The sequence below is a fragment of the Leguminivora glycinivorella genome, chromosome 2, assembly GCF_023078275.1.
Source record: "Leguminivora glycinivorella isolate SPB_JAAS2020 chromosome 2, LegGlyc_1.1, whole genome shotgun sequence".
In the NCBI taxonomy this organism is placed as follows: domain Eukaryota; kingdom Metazoa; phylum Arthropoda; class Insecta; order Lepidoptera; family Tortricidae; genus Leguminivora; species Leguminivora glycinivorella.
In genome coordinates, this window is record NC_062972.1 from 29609515 (window position 1) to 29631181 (window position 21667).

General features: G+C 36.0%; 1 protein-coding gene across 1 annotated transcript in view; it reads left to right on the forward strand.

Moving 5' to 3' along the window:
• LOC125236235 overlaps positions 1–21667 on the forward strand; it is a 122845-nt gene that overhangs the window by 65921 nt on the left and 35257 nt on the right. The window contains exons 2-5 of the mRNA XM_048142925.1: positions 10249–10560; positions 13440–13882; positions 14304–14405; positions 21098–21206. Coding sequence (XP_047998882.1) covers positions 10347–10560; positions 13440–13882; positions 14304–14405; positions 21098–21206 — 868 coding nt within the window. The 5' untranslated portion in view covers positions 10249–10346. The remainder of the gene's footprint in view (positions 1–10248; positions 10561–13439; positions 13883–14303; positions 14406–21097; positions 21207–21667) is intronic.

The window sequence follows — 21667 nt, forward strand, 5'->3', positions numbered from 1 at the left end:
TATTGGTAATAAATTTAAGACCTAAGTTTTTTCAACTAGGTTTTTACTTTTTTTTTTTAATATAATTTCTGATATGTTCATTTTCAAGTAGTCACACTACTTTATATAAATTGAAAAAGGTATCATATACGAAAGAAAAGCCGAGCCGGGAATCGAACCTGAAACTAAGTTTTTTTCACTTTTGCGTTTTCTAAGGTCTACAGTTTCGAGAGCCACTAGTCATAATTATACCATTTAGTCCGCAAAAAATATGGTACAGTTACATTAGAATAAAGCCTTTTGTAGGGGAAGAGTGCATTACCACATTTCTTCTTAAGTAGCACCCGAACATACCATTAACTGGGCCAAGGCAATCGCAAGATTTTCATTCCATGCAGTTTCCTAAGAAATTGGGTCACATATTGAATCGCACTACCCGTTGTAATGAAATAAACATAAACACAATCCAATATGCTACCCGCCTTTCCATTTCCTGCTCGGATATAAAATATAAGTGACGGAATTTCAGACAATATGCGTTCCGATATTCGCTGCCATTTTATGCTGAGTAATTGCTACTTCATTTAAAATGTTACTATCTTTATTTCATTCATTTATTACATGAAATGTTGAATTATTTAAGTTTCATGGATATCTGTAAATGTCGCTGATTTTATGCAACAGTTCATTTTAAAAGTCACATTGTCCAATTCTTCAAGCTATGTAAAAAATGAGTAAATTTTCATTTCTTTTCGGAACTTGCACTATAATTTACTCTGTGAGAACAAGGTTCTAATCCGTTATTATGAAAATGTTGCTAAAAATGTTGGTGACATTAAAAACGCTTACGTTAAAAAAGTGCCAAAAATTCGTTACCCGCTTTTTGCTGAGCTCATTCTAACATTTTCCCTAAGCGAGTTTAAAGCAGCAATTCCTATTCTCAGCATCTTTTTCGTTTCCTTTTTGTGCCTGTCAAATATTGGCCAAAGAGCCAGAGGCTTTTAGAGTTTGATCGAACCGAACTAGTGTTGGTGAGAATTGAGTCTAAATCTGGTTTAATATTGCTTTATAGAAATTGTCAAAAGACTTAATATGAGTCTAGATGTACGAGCTTATCCATACTAATCTTATAAATGGGAAAGTGTGTGTGTATCTCTTTGTTTGTCCGTCTTTCTTGGCAAAACTGGACTACGAGTTGACGTGATTTTTTAGGTGAAGGTAGTTGAAGGGATGGAGAGTGACATAGGCTACTTTTTGTCTCTTTCTAACGCGAGCGAAGCCGCGGGAAAAGCTAGTTTTATAAACTAAAAACACTTCAAAATGTACAACTCGATATTGGTGTACATTTGAATAGGCTTCTTATTATGTAGGTACTTGTAGACGTTATTTCGTTAAATAAAAACTATTTATAATTTCCAATTTTGTTTATCACAAACTTGGTTATGGGGTTATTTCATTTATTATTTTTTCTACTCCCGAACTGTAATTCGCCATTTACAGGGTCGTGCACAGATCTTTAAAACCCTACATTAAAGTCTATTCCCCAAAGCCAGCGTCCGCCGGCTTTCCGCGCATGCGCGCAGTATCGAAAAAACTGAAAACGCATTGTTTGGCTCTGTAACCATGGCAACGCATTGTTATAACGATACTGCGCGCGTGCGCGGAAGGCTTTGGCAGCTGAACTGACAGTGCAAACCTTTGCGTCAAAATACAGGATATAGTGTGAATTTCACGAAAGTTATTCAAGAAAACTATTAAAAATTAAGTGCATGGTCGTAGAAAAAGTATTGTATGCAACGGTGTTTAACTGAGTCAAAAAATACTCGTGGCGTCTTAATAACAATTTTCGGCTTCGCCTCAAATTGTTACCCACACCACTCGTCTTTTTTGACCTCCTTTAAACGCCTGTTGCATAAAATACTATTACAACTCTTTTTGTATTTTTAATCTTAATCGATCCAAAGTTACGAGAAATAAAAAAAGCAAAGCAAATTAGAGTATAAAATAATTTGATTTGTGTTTTAAAGTAGACACATTTTTTTTTTCGGTTTAAGTCCAGTCCTATCATAATAAAAGCCATGAACACTTTAGAACTTATACCTGTGAACTATGCGAGCGAACAAGAAACTAAAAGCATTCAGAACGCTTTATAAACTACCCAGAATACAAACTGGTCGAGTTAACACGTAACGACTTCGATTACTCGAGCCTTTACCAACACTAGATTGAACCGGGCAAGTCTAGTTTTCCCACCTTCATAATAGGTTTCGGTAATAAGCCCAATCACGTTCCGTGTGGTTGTGTACGTGCTTCCTCGCTAATACCACACCTCGGATAGTGGCTATCAAATATATGAAGGAGGCGCGTTTCTACGTACACAGTCTAAGACCGTGTAGGCCAACGCGTACTATGCTTGTATGAGATAAGACAGGTCGACTGGTCGCGTTTTTGACTGGCAGTAAATGTGAGGTAACCGAGAGCGGGAGGGTGGCACTTTTAGCGGTAAGAAGGGAGTGGTCCACTGTACGATAGCACTCTTTATTATAATGTGCTAAGTAATACTGTGTGAGGAGTACCCACAAATGCATTGTGATTCATGACCATATTTTGGTGGTTTAGCTGCAAAGGAGCAAATGGCCAGTGTTCAATGTAATGTAATGCGTGTAATGTAGTGTGAAATGTTATTTAATGCGATTTCTGCGTTTAGTTTGGTAACAACTGTGTAGTCGGCAATTTATGCGGCAGTGTGGTACTTATAAGTACTCGTACGCTTTAAAACATTTCAATTATGTTTTTTGAAAAGCGACCGATCTGTAATAGGTAATCACAATTACATTTTAATGATCAGATTATTTGTAATTTGATATCAACCCTTCTTTATGAAGCTGTAAAACATTTCAGGAAAATAGTTGTCCGTCGATATACGAGAAAATCTCTTACGTAATATTAAAGAGAACAGATTAATAAAACCGAATCATTAATTGAATCAACTCGAAAACATAAATGAAGGCCGAATAATGTAACTAAAGGAAATGTAAATTTTGTGGAGCGAATATTTTTCTGGTATTTCATAAAACCCGAAAATTTTACACGGTAACGTAGAGACTAGGGAATTTAGGGATATTTTGTAGCTTTATTTTTATCAATATCTATGTGTCTAGAGAGGCTCTCTAAATTTTTGCCCAGTTTCAATTTTCAAAGCAAACAGCCGTCCAATAAGAGAATTTGAATCACTTTTTCAAACACAACCTTTTTTGCAAATATAGGTACATAATTATTTTATGTTTGCGGTAAGGTATTTTTTAGTATCAATTTTCGCTACAGAAAAAGTTGTATCGGTAAAAACTCAAATGTTTTTACCCAATTGGATGAACCTTACAGAATGGAAATAGCAAGAATCATTACGCGATTCCATAAAAAATGTGAAAATCCAAACGAGCGTCGAATTCATCTTAAAATATTACAATCCATAGCGAATTCACGAACGGAGAAAAGGAAATTTTTGCATCATCGACTGTGGAGATTGAATTGGCGATTCTTTGAGAGCTTTTATTTTTTTCTGTCAGCTATTTCCGAGCTACCTATTCGGAGGTTATCAAACGGCAACTGATTCTAGATCTTTTTACGACTGATCGAATGATGTTCTTCTGTGGGGAATATTTGAAAAGTTAATGTACGAAGCATAGGCAATCAGAAAGGAGATGGCTTGATATTTCGACTGAACGAATTTTTAGGAGTAGATATTCAAAATTGGTTTCTTAATCTTATAAAAGTTTGTTGACAACGAAAATGTAAAGCATAGATACGAGTATAATAGGAACGGGAGCAGCTGAGCAGTAGCAGGATTTGATCTCAGACTTTTATTTGAAAACATTCACGGCTCACGGTTACTATGTACAGTTAAGGATTTACTTTCTTCATTAATAAATCACCTCTCTTTGATTCATAAGTATGGCGAAGACTAATAAGTAACGAATAAATAATTTAAGAGTTGATGTTGACCTTCACCCCTTAATTCTCCAACCGTATGTTTACCTGCTGTGCAGTTCCCTTTCAGTCTTATAGGTTAGTAGATAAATATATAGGTTAGTAGGTATCTATTTAGATACAGTTGAATAACCAAAGCGTCAAACTTCTGTCAAAATAGTCCTTTTAAACTTTATGACGTCTTCAACGTGCGTAGGCCACGTCTTTGCCTTTGGCTAGTCTGTAGCCAAGAGAACTTTCAGTGCTCATGTAGAAATTACGTTCACGTTCAAGTTGAAACTTGTCGCCAACTAATTTACATCAGTGAGCTCCGCAAGCTGTTGGGGTAGTAATTACGGCGCCTTAAAAGGCACTTGCTCTCTAATAGAAAGGGACAAAGAAGCAAACAAAACACTCGCGGAAATAAAACCGACCCTAAACGACGTTTTGACCCACAAAGCCAGGGCGTTCTTAACATTGCATTTTGGGCTCAAGCGAGTATTCATCGTTAAAACCAGTGAACGAGAAATAAAACAGAAAAAACCAGTGTAAAATATGACGCATGCTGGAATTTTTGCCGCTTGGGCCGAGGTTTCCAACACTTCATGCATACACGGTGAACAAGTAATTCTATGCAAAACTGAAGTATCAAACGCCTTGACATGAACCATTCTAGCGTGAATTGTCTTTCAATGTTTTTGCTGTTAGCTAAAATTTTTTTTTCGTAAGATAGGTTGGTTATATTTGCAATCAATTTTAAAGAAAGTGGACTTCTCAGCGTTGAAGTTGTTCCTACTTATTTTAGTTTCTGTACATGATTAGGTGATTGTGGTGACAAGCAAACTAATAAAATTTCTTGCACAGCCGTTTGTCGAAATTGTGGATACGTTATTAATGGTAATCAAGCAAATGCAGAACTTCCTTTACCCTTAGACGAGACGAACGCGTGGAAAGCGTGACCAACAACCTCTGCAAAGGGTTTGAAGCGACCACGTCCCACTCCCGGGATTAGATCTTTGCTTGATTAACTTTGATATTTGAATGCTGACATTGTTTGTGGACCCCACAAGTTTGTGTTTGTCCAAGTAAAAACAAGCTCAACTGAAACAAGGACGTTTGTTCACGTCTAAAATAGGAGACTGGGTTGAGTATACATTTAGGTTTCAAATTGTCTTTTCTGTTTGTCATGGGTTTAGTAAGGGACCACAGCTGCTTAGTGCCTACGGACGCAATGGTACGACACCTAAAATAAACAATATTATTTTCCCCTCACTAGCTCGGAAACACGTGTTTTGTCCTCTAATACCAGCGGGTAAAAACGCATTTTATCCACTAGTGGGTAAAGTAATTTGACCTTGAATAAAATCAAATTAACTGCTTTAAAATTGATAAAAGTAGGTGAATTTAGTAATAAAGATCATTTACCACCTGTGGAACTACTGGAAGCAGTGATAAACGCATTTTTTGCGTTGTAGTTTCCTCGCTATAGTGAAGGGAAAAGTTTTGTGTTACACTCGGGTGCAAATGTATTTTACTTCTCGTGTGTTAAAAAACTCGCAAGTTCAGGATTCTATTCTCGAACCACTCGCTTCGCTCGTGGTTCAACTATAGAATCCTTTCACTTGCTCGTTTTTCAATTCCACACTCGGCGTTAAAATACAACTTTGCCCCCTTGTATAACAAATAACTATTTGTAATCGTTAGACACACACTTTGAGACTTCTTTTTTAGTTAATCTTGCAAATATAAAAATAATTTTAGAAAACAAACCACCTTTTCCATGTCGTAAATAAAAAATCCAAAAATGAAAATGATACCTACACAGTTTGTAAACTAAAACTGTGAACGGAAAAACAGACGAACACAGCAAAGCTATGAAGATTACCATATGACTTGCTATGAAACCTTATAAAACAAGGTATGTACCTAACATGTACAGCAATTAATATGTACTATTTGCTGCTAAAGTGCATGGCGAATTTATCAATAAATTCATTCATAATTTCTCCATGCTCTTTTGCAGCTGATAGTACATTAATACCATACAATAGAATTTTCAATCCACGACTACCTTTCCATCTTTAATCCTTTTCACAAAATCTCTAACAATTTTAGCTACCTCTAAGCTATCTCTAAACATTTCAAAGCCTTTTCCAGCCTAGAATCCTATTATGTCTCTGTCTGCAGGCCCAGATCCTAAGTCCATTGAATTGCTTCGTATGCTATCTGCAATATATTGCACAGTACGTACGCGTATTGTACCTGTGTGACGCTATGTTTCCAGTGAGCCGAATACGAGTAGTTGGTGATGTACAAAAGAGATTGTATAAAGGGATTCGAGATGTGATAACATGAATACTTGTTTACTATCTACTATGACTATTTTCGATTTGAATCAGACGTTTCTTTTGGCTTATAAATTAATTCAATACAACTCATGAGATGCATTGTTATTATGCATCTACGATAACAATTGTATCGTCTATGGTCTTTGTAAAAAAATTTAAACATTTTTATATTTTGGTGTCGGGTGGGGTGCATTTCACTTTAAAACTTGTCCAAATCACTCTCATCATCCTCCTTGCGTTATCTAGGCATTGGCCACGGCTCATGGCAGCATGGAGAGCAGCTTTGACAACTAATCTAATTATTCTACTGCCACCAAAACAAACGACTAAAAACAAAAAAAAAACTGCATCAAAAACTGATCTACGAGTATTATTCACATCTCACAGTACTAAACCCACTTTAACAATCCTCAACGTAAGTAAAACAATACGCACGAATGGTTTATGACCTTGTACATAAAAAATATCTATTTGCGCAAGTACCATCCGCAAAATGGCACGAACCCCGTCATTTTAGCCCGTATGAATAAAACATTACTCCGGCATCGACGGTTTTCGACCTTGCTTTACTGATTTAAGTTTTTCGGTGTCCGGAACTTATGGGAGCGGAAAATGAAATTCTGGCCGATGAGGTTTCGGGTATGTCGTTTTTTTGGAGGATAATATTTGGATTATGATTTTAACTTTGCTACTTTTATTATGAAAATGGTTAATTTTTCATAATAATTTTATTTGGATATTCAAAAGATTTATTTAATTTCCAAAAATCGATAAACGTTAGCCGATCATTAAACTTACTTCGCATTTACACTATTTGTATGGCTATATTTTTCCTATTTATACTCTGTACTTTTAGGTATTTAAAAGAACATAAACTTATATAATTTGTATTTTTCGGGTAGTCATAACATTTGTCGGTTAACACACCAAATACATAACCTAACCACAAAATTAAAATTTTGAAAAAACCTCGACATAGTGAACCGATTTTCATGAAACATGGCTAAAAACACTCCCGATTAACTCAGCTTTTAAACAAAATGAACGAAATCTAAATCGGTTCATCCGTTCGGGAGCTTATATGCCACAGACAGACACACACACACAGACAGACAGACAGACACGTCAAACTTATAACACCCCTTCGTTTTTGCGTCGGGGGTTAAAAAAAACCAAGCGCATCTGTCACTGAGTGACCTGTCTTTAACCTTCTTTGGTCGTGTATACTATTTTTCACCTTAGATGAGTTCGGTGACACTTTCAAAAATTCTGAATTAAGTACGCATACTATGTTCGCAAATATTTTTGAAACATAATTAATATTTTGACGAAAAATAAAGAAAAAAATTTAAATTTATTTTTAACAAGCAGAAACGTCTGCTAACGATTCTAAACATTTTTATATTAAAGGAAAAAATTGAAAAATTTACGCTTCCGGCGGGACTTGAACCCGCATCATTTGCAATCCGTGCAAGGCTCTTAACCAATTGAGCTACGGAAGCCACGCCGGACATCGCAAATCTTTCCATGCTTTTGCAAATGATGCGGGTTCAAGTCCCGCCGGAAGCGTAAATTTTTCCATTTTTTCCTTTAATATAAAAAAAATTTAAAATCTATAATTTTTTGAATATATTGCATTATCAGTGCTTATTAAATAGATTCACATCAAATACGAGAGAAAAATTATGTTACACATCCGCCACTAGTATTTTCCGTTTCATGCACAAAACGGTATTAAATACAGTATTATTTTTCTCTCACATTTGATGAATTTTAGGCAATAGACCTTGATAATGCAATATAATACAAAAAGTACAGTTGATATATATATTTTTCTTTATTTTACACAAAAATATAATTTAGTTCGAAAGAATATTTAGCGAACATACTATGCGCAATTTACAATTTTTGGAAGTGTCACCAAACTCATCTAAGGTAGTATAGTATTTTCATGTGAAGGTACATGAAAATACTATACTACCTACCATGAAAATATTATACTAACAGGCATAAGGAGCTTTTTGAGGATCGATTTTGCTTACATTAATTTAAATACCTAAATTTACATAGTACAAGTCTAACCTAGGCACCAATAGATTTAACGTATGTTTTCTTATGTAACATGACCTACGACCTTCTAGGTCACCGATAGCTTTATAGCCTAATCGTTTCGCCGTCCTTCGATAGCAAATGAATAGTGTAGTGTATCGCTGAAGAATATCGATTAGGTTACTCTAAATAGACTGGCTTTAGGCGTGAACGTTGCATAAATGAACACCTTGAGTTATGTCCTACATAGAGTCTATAGGATGCTTTAACTGTGTCATTAACTCATTAATAAGTTAAGTATGACTTTAAATACACACCAGCTACCACCACTTAATTAATGACGTTTCTTTTAACTCTAATTGATGTATTACTCTCAGCTTCAATAGGTATCTAGTAGCAGATATGAAACAACGCACCGAAACCATCTGATATACTGAATAACTCTTTTAAATATAGAAAAATCTACATAATTCACGGTCAGAAAAGTCAAGTTTCAGCTTCGATTCAAATTGTTACCCCACGCCTCTCACCATTTTAATCTCTCTCAAACACAGGTTGCATACTATGATTTTTTTTTATGTTAGCGTACTTTTAAATCGGATACATGCTTTCGTATCTATTGTAGTTTCTGCGAAAAACGATTGGATACCCGGAGTCAAAACGGATTTAATAAAAACGCTTTTATAGTAACCTAGGAAGCAAAATGGTCATTTCCGCGAACCTAAACTTCCCAGCAATATCTAAATATCCTGCAGCAAAACTCATGAAAAATACAAATTCTAAAGCGTAAATATGTATTTGAGGAGCAAACGTAAAAAGAATATAAAGATGCAGTTTTGCGCAGACTGTCGGTCTTGAATCCATGCCGGCCTCATTCAGAAACATTTTATTCCCTCAACTAAATGTATACGGGCGTTAAAATTGTATAAAAACCAGTATAAGTGTGACCTCTGATAACATGAAGTTATTGCTGATAGCGGGGCTGAAATTCCTGGGTTTGAAAGATAAACTTAAACTAGCTGTGAGGTACAGGGTGAAACTTGTGGCATACGTCCCACTTTCCAGACTGTTTGTACGTTCATTAAAAATTAATGTTTCAGTTGATGTTTTAGCGCTGGCAGTTTCACACAGTTTTTGACAGTTGCTGTCATTGCAGTTTCTTAAAGCCGTCATATTACTTTCAATGTGAAAAAGAGCTTTTGCTCTGTTTCTGTTTCTTCTTAGTTTTTTAATACCACGTCAGTGCTGTGGAAAAAGTATGTATTCCTTGAAGGACGGAAAAGTGAGGTTTTGATAGATTCTCAGGGTACGTAGTATAGCTAGTATCTCTATCACTCTTCCATATTAACGTGACAGAACGAGACTGCGTTATCATCGGTGTCTAGAGTTTCAACGATTGTCACTGCGAATAGGCCGGCATCGGCAGTACCCGCATCGTACGGCCTAAATGAAACAAGCACAGCAATGTTATGGGTGTTGTAAGTTTGTATGCGATATGCGGGATGTAACAGCCGACATATTTGTTACAAATAATTTTTAACAAGTAGAGTTAAATTAGAATTTAATGAACAAATCTCTTTCTAATACTTTGGTAATATAATCAATTGCGTCCGAGACTAAGCATGTGTAACGCTATTACCTACAGTGGTCATTTAAGTAAGATCTAGGATTGGAATGAAAATTATACGTAATAAACTATTTAATGCTGTAATTTTTAAATATGCGGATGAATACAGCACTTACGTTAATATTATCTCTGTTGAAAACATGTTCCTGAGACATTTGAATATGTCTCACGGCTAGTTTAAGGTATATAATGCTGTGATGTTTTTTCACAAACTGTAAATATGTTATATTTAAAAGTGTTGATAATAGTTTGATTAAAACTTATTTTCTTTCTTTCCAGAATGTTTGCACACGATCACACCAACAGATAACAGTAAAAATGACCATTAACCTAAGTGGGAAAAAACTTTGACATTTAAAAACAATCGTGCCAAAACAATGTTTTGCTGCAAAGAACTGAAACTACTCTACGCCACTATTGTTCTGTTACTCGAAGCTGAGTTGCTGGTGAACACGGGTGCTATGGAGTCGAAACGGTCTTCCTTGTTAGCGCAGAACGCTGATGAATTGAAGTCTTTGGAGCTATGTATTAGTAGGAATCAGCAGAGGCTTGGTAGTGTCTTTGGGAATTATACGAGACATCACAAAAAAGGTAAGTCATCATTATCATTCGCTTGCCCGTTATCACATCAGTAAAAATGTATGAAACAGGCAAATTTTGATTCGCGGTTTCAGCTTTAGTCCCATAGCAAAAGTTTGATTAAGACAATAAAAGTCACTAACCACGAAAAGTTTGAGTGCTTACAAAATCAACCTGTACTTATATAATTATCATGTCTATCAAAATTAATAACATGAATGAACTCTGCAAAATGCCCCCGGTAATTATATGTTTAAATTAAGAAGCTTATTTAATTTAATTTCATATTAATCATAGTAATTATAAGTTCTTGCTATTCATAAAATATGCAATACATATTACTGTCCCTTTTAACTTAAACATTTTCAAACGAAAATTTAAATTTTCAATATTTTAATCGTGTGCATTAAAAATTAATAACAAGAATTCATTATTTGAATACGCCCTCTAAATTTAATGTAAATTGTTAAACTTTTTTCCATTTCAAACATTAGGTATGTATGTAAAATAAAATTTCAAAATCCATATTAGTGAAACAGCGTAGTCGTTTTTCAAATATTTCTGATTCAGAAGATAAACAATGAGCGTTTGATTTTATTTACCTATATGCTGTTAATTATGGTAAACGTTCACTAAATAATTTAATGAAACTGTTTCCAAACAAATAAAGTTTTATAAAACTAAGTTATCGCGGTATTTGAAACACGGGTTAATCGCATTCAAATGTCACTTTTTTACCTTTTTTCCAACGTTTCGGTCAGGTAGTCAGGTAAATTAATAAGTAATATGTTATCGTGTTTGACCTGTTAGTGACTTTAAATAAATAAATCCATGAGAACATTCTCAATTTTGGAAACTTCTCTTCGATGCATTGCTACTTCCGACTCAAATAACGAGCAGCATTACTCTAGCAGAATTATTCCTGAAATCACACCAGCAATCACATCATATCCAGTCATCAAAAAGATCATTAAACATCAAACGAGCATTAAAATTGCTATTCGTACAGCTAAACGTTTGATTACTTCCGTGTCTCGTAATACGCAATGCAGTACTTTTGTCTTTATGACTTTTACAGCTGCGGAAATTGTGGCGGTACATTTTAATTGTAGGAAAAGATTAAATACCAGGATATTTCTTTTTTGCTTGGAGGGATGTTTTGTGGGATAAAAGAGCAGTTTAAGAACATTTGTAGTGTGATTTGCCTCTTTACGAAAGACCTTCAGATCTGATGCTGTAGAGAAAGAGAGGAGAGAGAGAGAGAGAGAAAAGGTGAGACTAGAATAGTCGATTAGTAGTAGTAGATGACTAGTAAAGAAATGACGTCTCAGATCACATGTAACAGCCCAGTCGAGGTCAACAAACGTGATCTGAGGTTTTTTTAAAAGCTTTTATTCAACTTGCCTTGTTAGTGTGCTAGTGTGCGTCAAAACGTAGAAGCTAAATTTGACCCACTTCTCTGTTTCCGATTGAGTTGAAATATTTCACACATATGCAAATAACGTGACAATGTAATATTATGGTATCATGGAGCTGGTATGATGGAGCAAAAAGGTGGTCATAGTAACTTTGTTATGAAACGTTGTATCCCCATCGAGTAAAGGGTGTTTAGAAGCGTGTTGAAGAGCAGTAGAGGACTGTTGAAAGAATGGTACAGTCGGCGATAATAGCTTGAGTGCCAAAAATGATTTTTTTGCAAAAAATCTTATTTAATTTACTGGTCAATGTTTGTATACTATTTTCTGTTCGACGGATCCGGGAAGTGGTAACTTCGTTTAGCGCAGCGGCCAAATAAAAAATCTTCCCTGAAGATTATGATTAAATATCAAATGTGGCCATAAAGTGAAAAAAAAAAAAAAAAAAAAAGTGCTGGCGGCCTAGCTAAGCGGTAAGAGCGTGCGACTTTCAATTAAATACGGAGGTTGCGGGTTCGATCCCCGGCTCGTACCAATGAGTTTTTCGGGACTTATGTGCGAAATGTCATTTGATATTTGCCAGTCGCTTTTCGGTGAAGGAAAACATCGTGAGGAAACTGGACTAATCCCAATAAGGCCTAGTTAACCTTCGGGTTAGAAGGTCAGATGACAGTCGCTTTTGTGAAACGAGTCTACGCCAAATCTTGGGATTAGTTGTCAAAGCGGACCCCAGGCTCCCATGAGCCGTGGCAAATGCTGGGATAACGCAAGGAGGATGATGATCAAATGTGGCCATGACCACATTAAACTGCTGAATAGGCATAATTCGTACAATGGAGTTTTTCATCAAAGCTATTTGTGGGAATTATGGATCAAAAAAGATACGAAAGCATTGTTGAATTTAATTCCGGAATTTAATAAAGCTTTGTGCTTTCAGGCATTTGGTGTAGGTGTATTTGTTGATGTTAAATTTAAATTGTACATAGCACGGTCACCGGCATAAATAAGTGATGATACCTTGTCACTTTAAGGTCCTGTCCGAAATGTCATACGAAATTGTCAAACTATTTAAAGCGACAAGGTACAAAAATCATCACTTGTTTATCAACCTACAACTACATACTTAGGGTACATATAGTTTTATTTCATTTTATTAATTCAAATAAAAAACTTTATGCTATAAAGTAGTTCATTGTCCGCAGACTTTTATATATTTTAATTGTTATGAGGATTACTGATTTTTATGACCCAGATTTTTATACGACATAAATATTAAAATAATTGTTTAAAATACCTTAAACCCTTATAAAACACCGTGTTCAGTCACCGGCAGTAAAGTCGCACAAAAAGAAGGCTGCAATAATTCTGACACAATTGTTCATCCTGAGCCATATTTCTGTACGATATTATTGCCGGTGACTGTTCAAAAGTGACTATTTTGTGTAACAACTTTGACCATCCATCCTTTCTCCACAGGTCACAGAAGAAGAACAACAACCACAACACAAACAACAGTCATCTACACAACAGCAGTCGACAACGACGATGACCTTACTAACCCGTTCACCACAACAGAAACCCTTACCACCCCCCACTCTAAACTACCCAAGCCTCAAAGGCTATACAGAGACTACGATGTACATATAGATAAAAATGCAATTGAAGATGAAATAAGTGAGATAATAGAAAGTCATAAGCACCATGAGAAATATACAGAGCTAGATGAGTCATCATTAGCTAAATCTTTAAGTAAAGTTAAGAAAATGTACAGAGATTCAGCGGCGTCGGCTGCTAATAAGTTAAGTGGGAAGGTGGGGAAGACGGGTATATTTTTGACTGACAATTGTACAACTGTTATAGCGCAGATAGGAACTACGGCTGTTTTGCATTGTGAAGTTAGCGATATAACAGAAAATACGGTGAGTCCCTTCTTTTAACTTACATTATTTTTATAAACTGAGAAAGATGCTATACACCAAACCCGACCACCCGTGGTGTAGTGGTGTGCACGTTAGCCGCGTAAGCTAAATACCCTGGTTCGATATGGACTTGTTCGCTTTTTCTTTGGTATAATAATATGATATCTATTTTAGTTTTTAATGTAAATAATAATAAAACAATTTGATTTGATCCCTAGCTAGCTATACTATTCTCTATCTATACTTATGTCATTGTATATGCTAAGAGTTGTCCGGACTATTGTTGTAAATTTATTTTAAATATTTTGTTCGGGTTTGCCTCTTGTAAATTTCATTATTATCAAAAATTCTAAAGAACTCTAAATTCGTTTTGAATTTTTCTGTTACAACGTTGAGAATTTACCGAAACCCCTTTTTTCAGGTAACGTGGATAAGAAAAAAAGACTATTCCTTGTTATCAGTGGGGCTGGTAACATACAGCGCCGACAACAGATTCTTTTCTGCCCACGGCCGACATGTGAAGGTAAGCCCTGCTCACAGATTACTTCAAATACATACAGTATAGTTTTGTTATTCGGCGTTTAGGAAGGCAAGGCATGGATAAATTTACACACATCCAGCAGGCCTCCGTGGCTGTTGGTCATAGCGACTGGCAATCAGGTCGCAGGTTCAAGTTCTGCCAGAGGTGTAATTTTTTCGTTGAATGAAAGGGGAAGTTCATATATGAATATGAATATGAATATGGGGTGACTAAAAAAGATGATTTTGTTTTCTGATCATGCTCTGATGAACATAATTCTAATTACAGCTAAGCGGCAGAAGTAAACTTGATGTTTTTGATGAAACAGTTGAGCAACAACAGACGTCTGTCCTGCTCTGACTGTCTGTCATAGTCTGTCCAGATTTTTATGATATATGTAGGAGACAAAAGAGTAGACAGATCGTCTACTGGTAAGCCACTATTACTGCTCATGAAAACCTGCAACTGTGGAGTTGTAGGTGCGTTGACAGCTTTTAAGATTGATTCTCAAGTTTTTCCTGTTTTTGGTACGAAACCCTAATAACGGCGTTTTTCATAAATATTTCATACGGAGTCTATGTGAAGTGACCAATGTCCCTAAATTAACATTCTAACCACAGGCGAGCCTTAGAAATCAAAACCAGCCCACTCTTGATCCCCACATCAGTATCAATTACACTTATCTACGTGTCACAAAAGACTGGTTTCTCTCCCTAAACGAGAGAAATAACAGTCATGTAATGCGGGAAACAAAGATAAGTGAGGGATTCGGAAAATAAATGGTCCTAAGATACGCTGAGTACGCTGGTAATGACATTTGTTGTTTAAGGGTATCGTTCGGTGCTCAAATGTATGGCTTGTGTATGCTGATAGGACATGACTGTGAATCCGGCGTATCATGCTGCCAATTTTATCACTTATCCACGTGGATAAAGCATCCGTCACGCTTTAGCAAGTATGTCAGTGTGAGAGTGACAGATGTCTTATCCACGTGGATAAGTGATAAAATTGGCAGCATGATACGCCGGCATTGATACGATGGCTTACTTACAAGTAATATTTAGTTTTATATCGTATGTTTTTAATATAATTTCTATTGTAAGTTAATGATTTACGTGTTCATGAGAACGGCTCGGCAATTAAGATTGTTCATAATAAATAAATAAATATTGGAGACACCTTACACAGATCTATTTAGCCGCAAATAACTTAATAGTAATAATTAACTTAATAGTTAGCTTATATCCAAAATAAATCCTTGAGATAACAAGTACCAAAGATCCTATTTCTCGAATAATAAATAAATAAATATTGGGGACACCCTTACACAGATCAACTTAGCCCCAAACTAAGCAAAGCTTGTACTATGGGTGCTAAGCGACGATATACATACTTAAATAGATAAATATTACATACCTATATATACATAGAAACCATCCATGACTCAGGAACAAATATCTGTGCTCATCACACAAATAAATGCCCTTACCAGGATTCGAACTCAGGACCGCGGCTTAGCAGGCAGGGTCACTACTGACTGAACTGAATAGCTTCTAAGCTCATATTATTAAATTAAAACGGGACTTAATCGCGTAAAACTTACGTTTTATATTTAACCCGACGTTTCGGACATGACATTACGTCCGTGGTCACGGGTAGACTGGCTGGGAGTTGTATCAACATCTTCTAGCTGTACGAGTTTTTCGAACTACCCGCACTTGATTGTCATCAGTCACTTTTACGCTAGGGTTGCCACTCTGCCTACATACAACACTCACGACATCCGATGGTATGAGACGGGAAGTCAGTCTACCTGTGACCACGGACGTAATGTCATGTCCGAAACGTCGGGTTAAATATAAAACGTAAGTTTTACGCGATTAAGTCCCGTTTTAATTTAATAATATGAGTGAAGATCGTGTTAGTTTAAATCAATAGCTTCTAAGCTATCATGTAACAAAGTATGCAAAGGTAAACGATGATTGAATTTATCACGAGTTTTGGTGACTACCATTCCTCAACCCACCAACAGAGCGATAGAAAACCTGATGGTGGTTAATTATTCATAGGCGCTAACCACTATACGGGGAATGGCCACGGGGAAGTGGCCATCCACCGACCCGCTGGGCGGACAGCGTTAAGAAGGCCTGCCAGGGATTAACACAGGCGCCTATTATGAGGACTGCAGAAGACCGTGCGGAGTGGAGAGCTTTGGTGCGAAAAATAACAACCTCATGTGGTCGCGACCCTCAGCCATGAGGAACCGAGGAAGAAGAGGGACCACTATACGATGTATTGCCCGGAAAGGGATTGGTCAAGGTACCCTGTTCGTGGTTCTATTATTGGGTAACGACCTATTCCATTTTTTAACCCGCGACGCAAAAACGACTGGGTGTTATAAGCTTGATGTGTCTGTCTGTCTGTCTGTGTGTGTATGTCTGTGGCATGGTAGCTCCCGAACGGATGAAACGATTTAGATTTAGTTTTTTTTGGTTTGAAAGATGAATTAGTCGGGAGTGTTCTTAGCCATGTTTCATGAAAATCGGTCCACTATGTCGGGAGCTTTTTCAAAATTTTAATGTAATTTTCTACCTCACTAACAAGTAAGTATTGTAGGTATGACCAAGATAATTTCAATTGAAAAGCGAAATCCTCGTGATTTTAATTACGCTTTCAAAACTTAATGAATAGTGGTATTTCAGTCTGTTGATTTTCTTCATTAGCTTACCTACACCTAACCTTTTCATTAAAGCATAGTTAATTTAGAATTGGTACGCGATGGGAGGAATTTAATTTTTAAATGAAAAGAAAAAAGTAAACAATATTTTTTATTGCAGAATATAAAAGATCGTTTATTAATTTATAGCGTGTCACATATATTTCAATCATTCAGTATGTTTATGCACAAAATTACGGACTTTTCTGAAAATAGTATTCATCATCGTCTGAACAAGATTTTCATCCATCTTTTTTGTCTGTTGATTCCGTGTGGACCGCAAGGAGTGGATATTTTGAATTATTTTGCCACTATTATTTAATTGTCCTTTAATGAAATAATGATGTGGGCAATAATTATTGCCTAGTAGTTTTCTAGAAATTCAACAATTTAGCAATCATTGACCCAGACCAAGGGGATTTTTCACGTATTTGTTCACAGTGCATTTTCGCCGGTCAACGTCCATCATCAATAACTTACAAACGCAAAAAGTTAGATCAACCAAATTTCTAATATAGAGTTATCAACGTATTAAAATTAAGATGTTATTATCAGTTTTTTTTTAATTTTTAAATATATTTTTTTTATTCGTCGCTAAACGCGTGCCAATACTATGTTAACTATGCTTTATTTGTTACTCAACATTCAAAATCAAAAATACAGAATTTTAAATTAGTAATTCGGATAATCGATGGAATCAGGCGTTACTTTACGGAAATCCATGTTAATCGTAAACTAGAACATTCCTTTGCTAATCCGCGAACTGATAACGTGCAAGTCAATCAGTGCTAACCCGTTATACTTACTTGCGTATTTTTACATGCTATAATATATATATGCTATAATATTTTTAAGGCTATAATAGTTTTAAAATATTCTGTTTAGAAGATATCTACGAATTATTTTGAATACAACCGGTTTACATTTCTTACATGGTTGGTATTTTGTTATAATGAGAATTTTGAATGATTCACGGTTATTTTCATTAGACGATGTATTGACTGGGAACCGGGATACAGACCGTGATTACCTTTTTGATTATTGTCGAGTGCCCGATATTTCGACACAGTTGCATGCATCATGGAAACGGAAAAACTGAAAAGGCGGGTGGATGTCAAAGTTGCGTAGACAGCGCGCAATCTATCCTCTTCTCTTGTTCAATATAGCCGAAGTCTCTATCGAATGCGTTTACATGTACCTATATTAGGCAGAATAGGCTAGTTTCCTGTACTTAAATTAAAATATTTTAAGCAGTGCAAGAAATAAAGCACATAAGTGCAAGAAAAATATGGACAGTAGTTATGTTTAAACATAATTTCTATTTAATAAGTTAAAGAGAAAGATATAAAGTAAATGAATTGACCGTGACGTCACTCCTCAGTATTTCATAGTAATTCCATATTAGCAAATCGTTTTGACAGTTCATAAAAAGAAGCTGATTTGACTAGTAGGAAACTAGCCTATTGTTAGCAGCAGTGCCTATTCAGAACTAGAAACCCCGAACATAAACAAAGTTGTAAACAGAACGTTGATGAACGCAAAGCTTTTGACCCCAATAGGTTACTCGTTACGGTAAACTGGTTACCGAGTAGTTCAACCCAATATTTGTTGTATCTGGTTGAATAGTGATTTCGTTTATTGTTTACTTAAAACTAGCTTTTGCCCGCGGCTTCGCTCGCGTTAAATTCGAAAATTGCGGAATGCTCCATATAAACTTCCACCCCCATTTTAGAGAAGTGGGGGTTAAAAAGAGATAAAAAGTAGCCTATGTCACTCTCCATCCCTTCAACTATCTCCACTTAAAAAATCACGTCAATGCGTCCCTCCGTTTTGCCGTGAAAGACGGACAAACAAACAGACACACACACTTTCCCATTTATAATATTAGTATGGATGTATTACAAACAGTTACAGGCAACGTTTCCATAATTGGGTCCTAAATTTGGATCTTTTTAAAAAAAGATTTAGACATCTTTGAGAAAACATGCTCAATCCTATACTGATGTTTCGGCATTTTTAATCTAGTGAGATGTTTGTTAAATGTTCTTTTTAAATGTGTCTTCAAAACCATTTTCTTCTCTAACTATCTTCGATAAAACTAAAAAACTAGATTTAGCTTATAACTTAATAGTTAGCTTATATCCAAAATAAGTCCTTGAGATAACAACTGCTAAGGATCCTATTTCTCGAATAATAAATGAATAAATATTGGGCACACCTTACACACATCAACTTAGCTCCAAACCAAGCAAAGCTTGTACTGTAGGTGCAAAGCGACGATATACATACTTAAATAGATAAATACATACTTATATACATAGAAAACATCCATGAATCAGGAACAAATATATGTGCTCATCACACAAATAAATGCCCTTACCGGGATTCGAACCTAGGACCGCGCTTATCAGGCAGGGTCACTACCGACTGAGCCAGACCGGTCGTCACAATAGAAAGGTTTTATTAATTTCACGTTTAAAATGATTGAGTAATTCAAGTCAGCGGTTTCCACCAAGACAAATACAATAAAGTTCCTAAAGTCAAGGCAATATTTCAGGTAATTACACCAACAACTTTGGGTAAGTTTCAATTCTCATCTCGTCAGAGGAAGCTGGCCGCCATCTTGTCAATATTTTGAAGCAATAGGAAATAATGGTATTAATTTGGAAACGGATATTTCGCTGTCTTATCTTACCTTTAAGTCCTTAGACTGGTATCCCGGAAAAAGAGCCGAAACTTAGCATTTGTACAAAAGACAAACTAAAGAACTTCCTCTACGTCATTATCATCTTTTGACATCTCCGAGAAACAAATAAAGTTAAATTTTACTACCTCAGCCAGTAAAATAAAAATAAAACCCATAGGCCACAATTTTATTACTCCCCTCTAAAGTACTCTCAGCATCTTCATTTTTATACACTCCCATAACCGCGTACGTAACAAGAGTTCCATTTCATATAATACGCTTGCAAAAATCCATGGCAAAAACTACCAACATTATTGAGGATATTCCGCTCAAACCACATGTGACTATATTTACATGTTAATAAGGTATTGAAACCTTTGCACGTTTTATACTACTTCCTTTATTGGAAGAGCACGTGTGCAAAGATCATTTCATATTTTAATAGTAGAAGCGATCGCATGAATACGAAATTTTCGGGCTCGCTTGGGAATGGACTGAACATAATAAATGGATCTGTCCCCTATGGGAGGTATGAAACACAAAACGTACATAATGCAAGTAATATGCAAATAATTGCAATCATTATAATGAAACGTGTCACTATAATCAATGGTGAAATCTGACGGATGCATAAATTTCAATTTGAATGACACGCTCTGGGTGAACTGAGACAACATTGTGCATTTATATCGTAGGCATCGTGGCATGTCACCCTATTACGAGTTGACAAATTTCAATTATGGTTTGACTTCAGAGGTCTATTCAAATTACTAAAAATGCCATTTGGATTCAGAAGGCACCAGCTAATTGTTATTAGCCCTACTACTATACCAACAGCTTGATTAAAATCCGGACTTTTTTATAGACCATATAAGGTTTATCTTTTTTTTTTAAGGTTGAATAGGTAGACGTTAGTCACGATGACACCTGATGGTAAGTGATGATGCAGTCTAAGGTGAAGCACGCTTACCAATGAGATACCTATTTAATCTTGCTTTAAAGAGACCTGGATTGTACTCATGCGGAAACACAGACTCAGGCAGGGCATTCCACTCTTTGGCGGTTCGCAAAATAAATGTTGAAGCGAATCGCTTAGAGCGTATTTTCGGAATATTAACCGTCTAGCGATGCTGCATTGCCGATTGTCTGGGTGGTCCTATGGTGAAATAGGGACAAAGGAAAAGGGTTGTACAGTTTCTCAGCACACTCTCCGAAATGTATCCTGTATAAAACCACGACCAAATTATATTCACAAAAACTCCAAAATCTGTATTTATTATTTTTTTGTCCTAGGACTGGGCCCTCCACATTCGGTTCTCAACGTCAGCAGACGGTGGATACTACGAGTGCCAAGTCCCGACGCATCCGCCTACGAGTATCTTCTTTAAACTAGTTCTTGTTGGTAAGTTTTTCATTTAATAATCAACAGCCAAAAGTTTTGGGCCTACCCCACACTATAAGTAGTTAATCGAGCGACAGCGGCTAGCCAACCCTTTGGTTGCAACAACTGAAGCGACGCCATTTTCCATATAGACACTTTGGCATGACATTGCTCTGTAATTCTATATGCCTGATGTCTGATGCTGCAATTTTTGTGCTGAATATTTTAAATTGCATAGTACCTATAACACGTGCAACTTCGTGCAAAAGTCAAAATAGCACGACTCTCGCTTCGGACGAGGATACGATTGTTAGCAAATTCGCCGCTTCATATTTTGAAAAATCATGCAACAGCTGTCACGTGCTCGTGTGTGCTAAGCCCCATAAAGCTGACTAGACGCTGTAGCTCAAATTGCTTGTTTTGAGGGTATTTTAAAGCAAATTTTAGAGAAAGCAAAGTTCGTCTATTAATTTTTCAATATG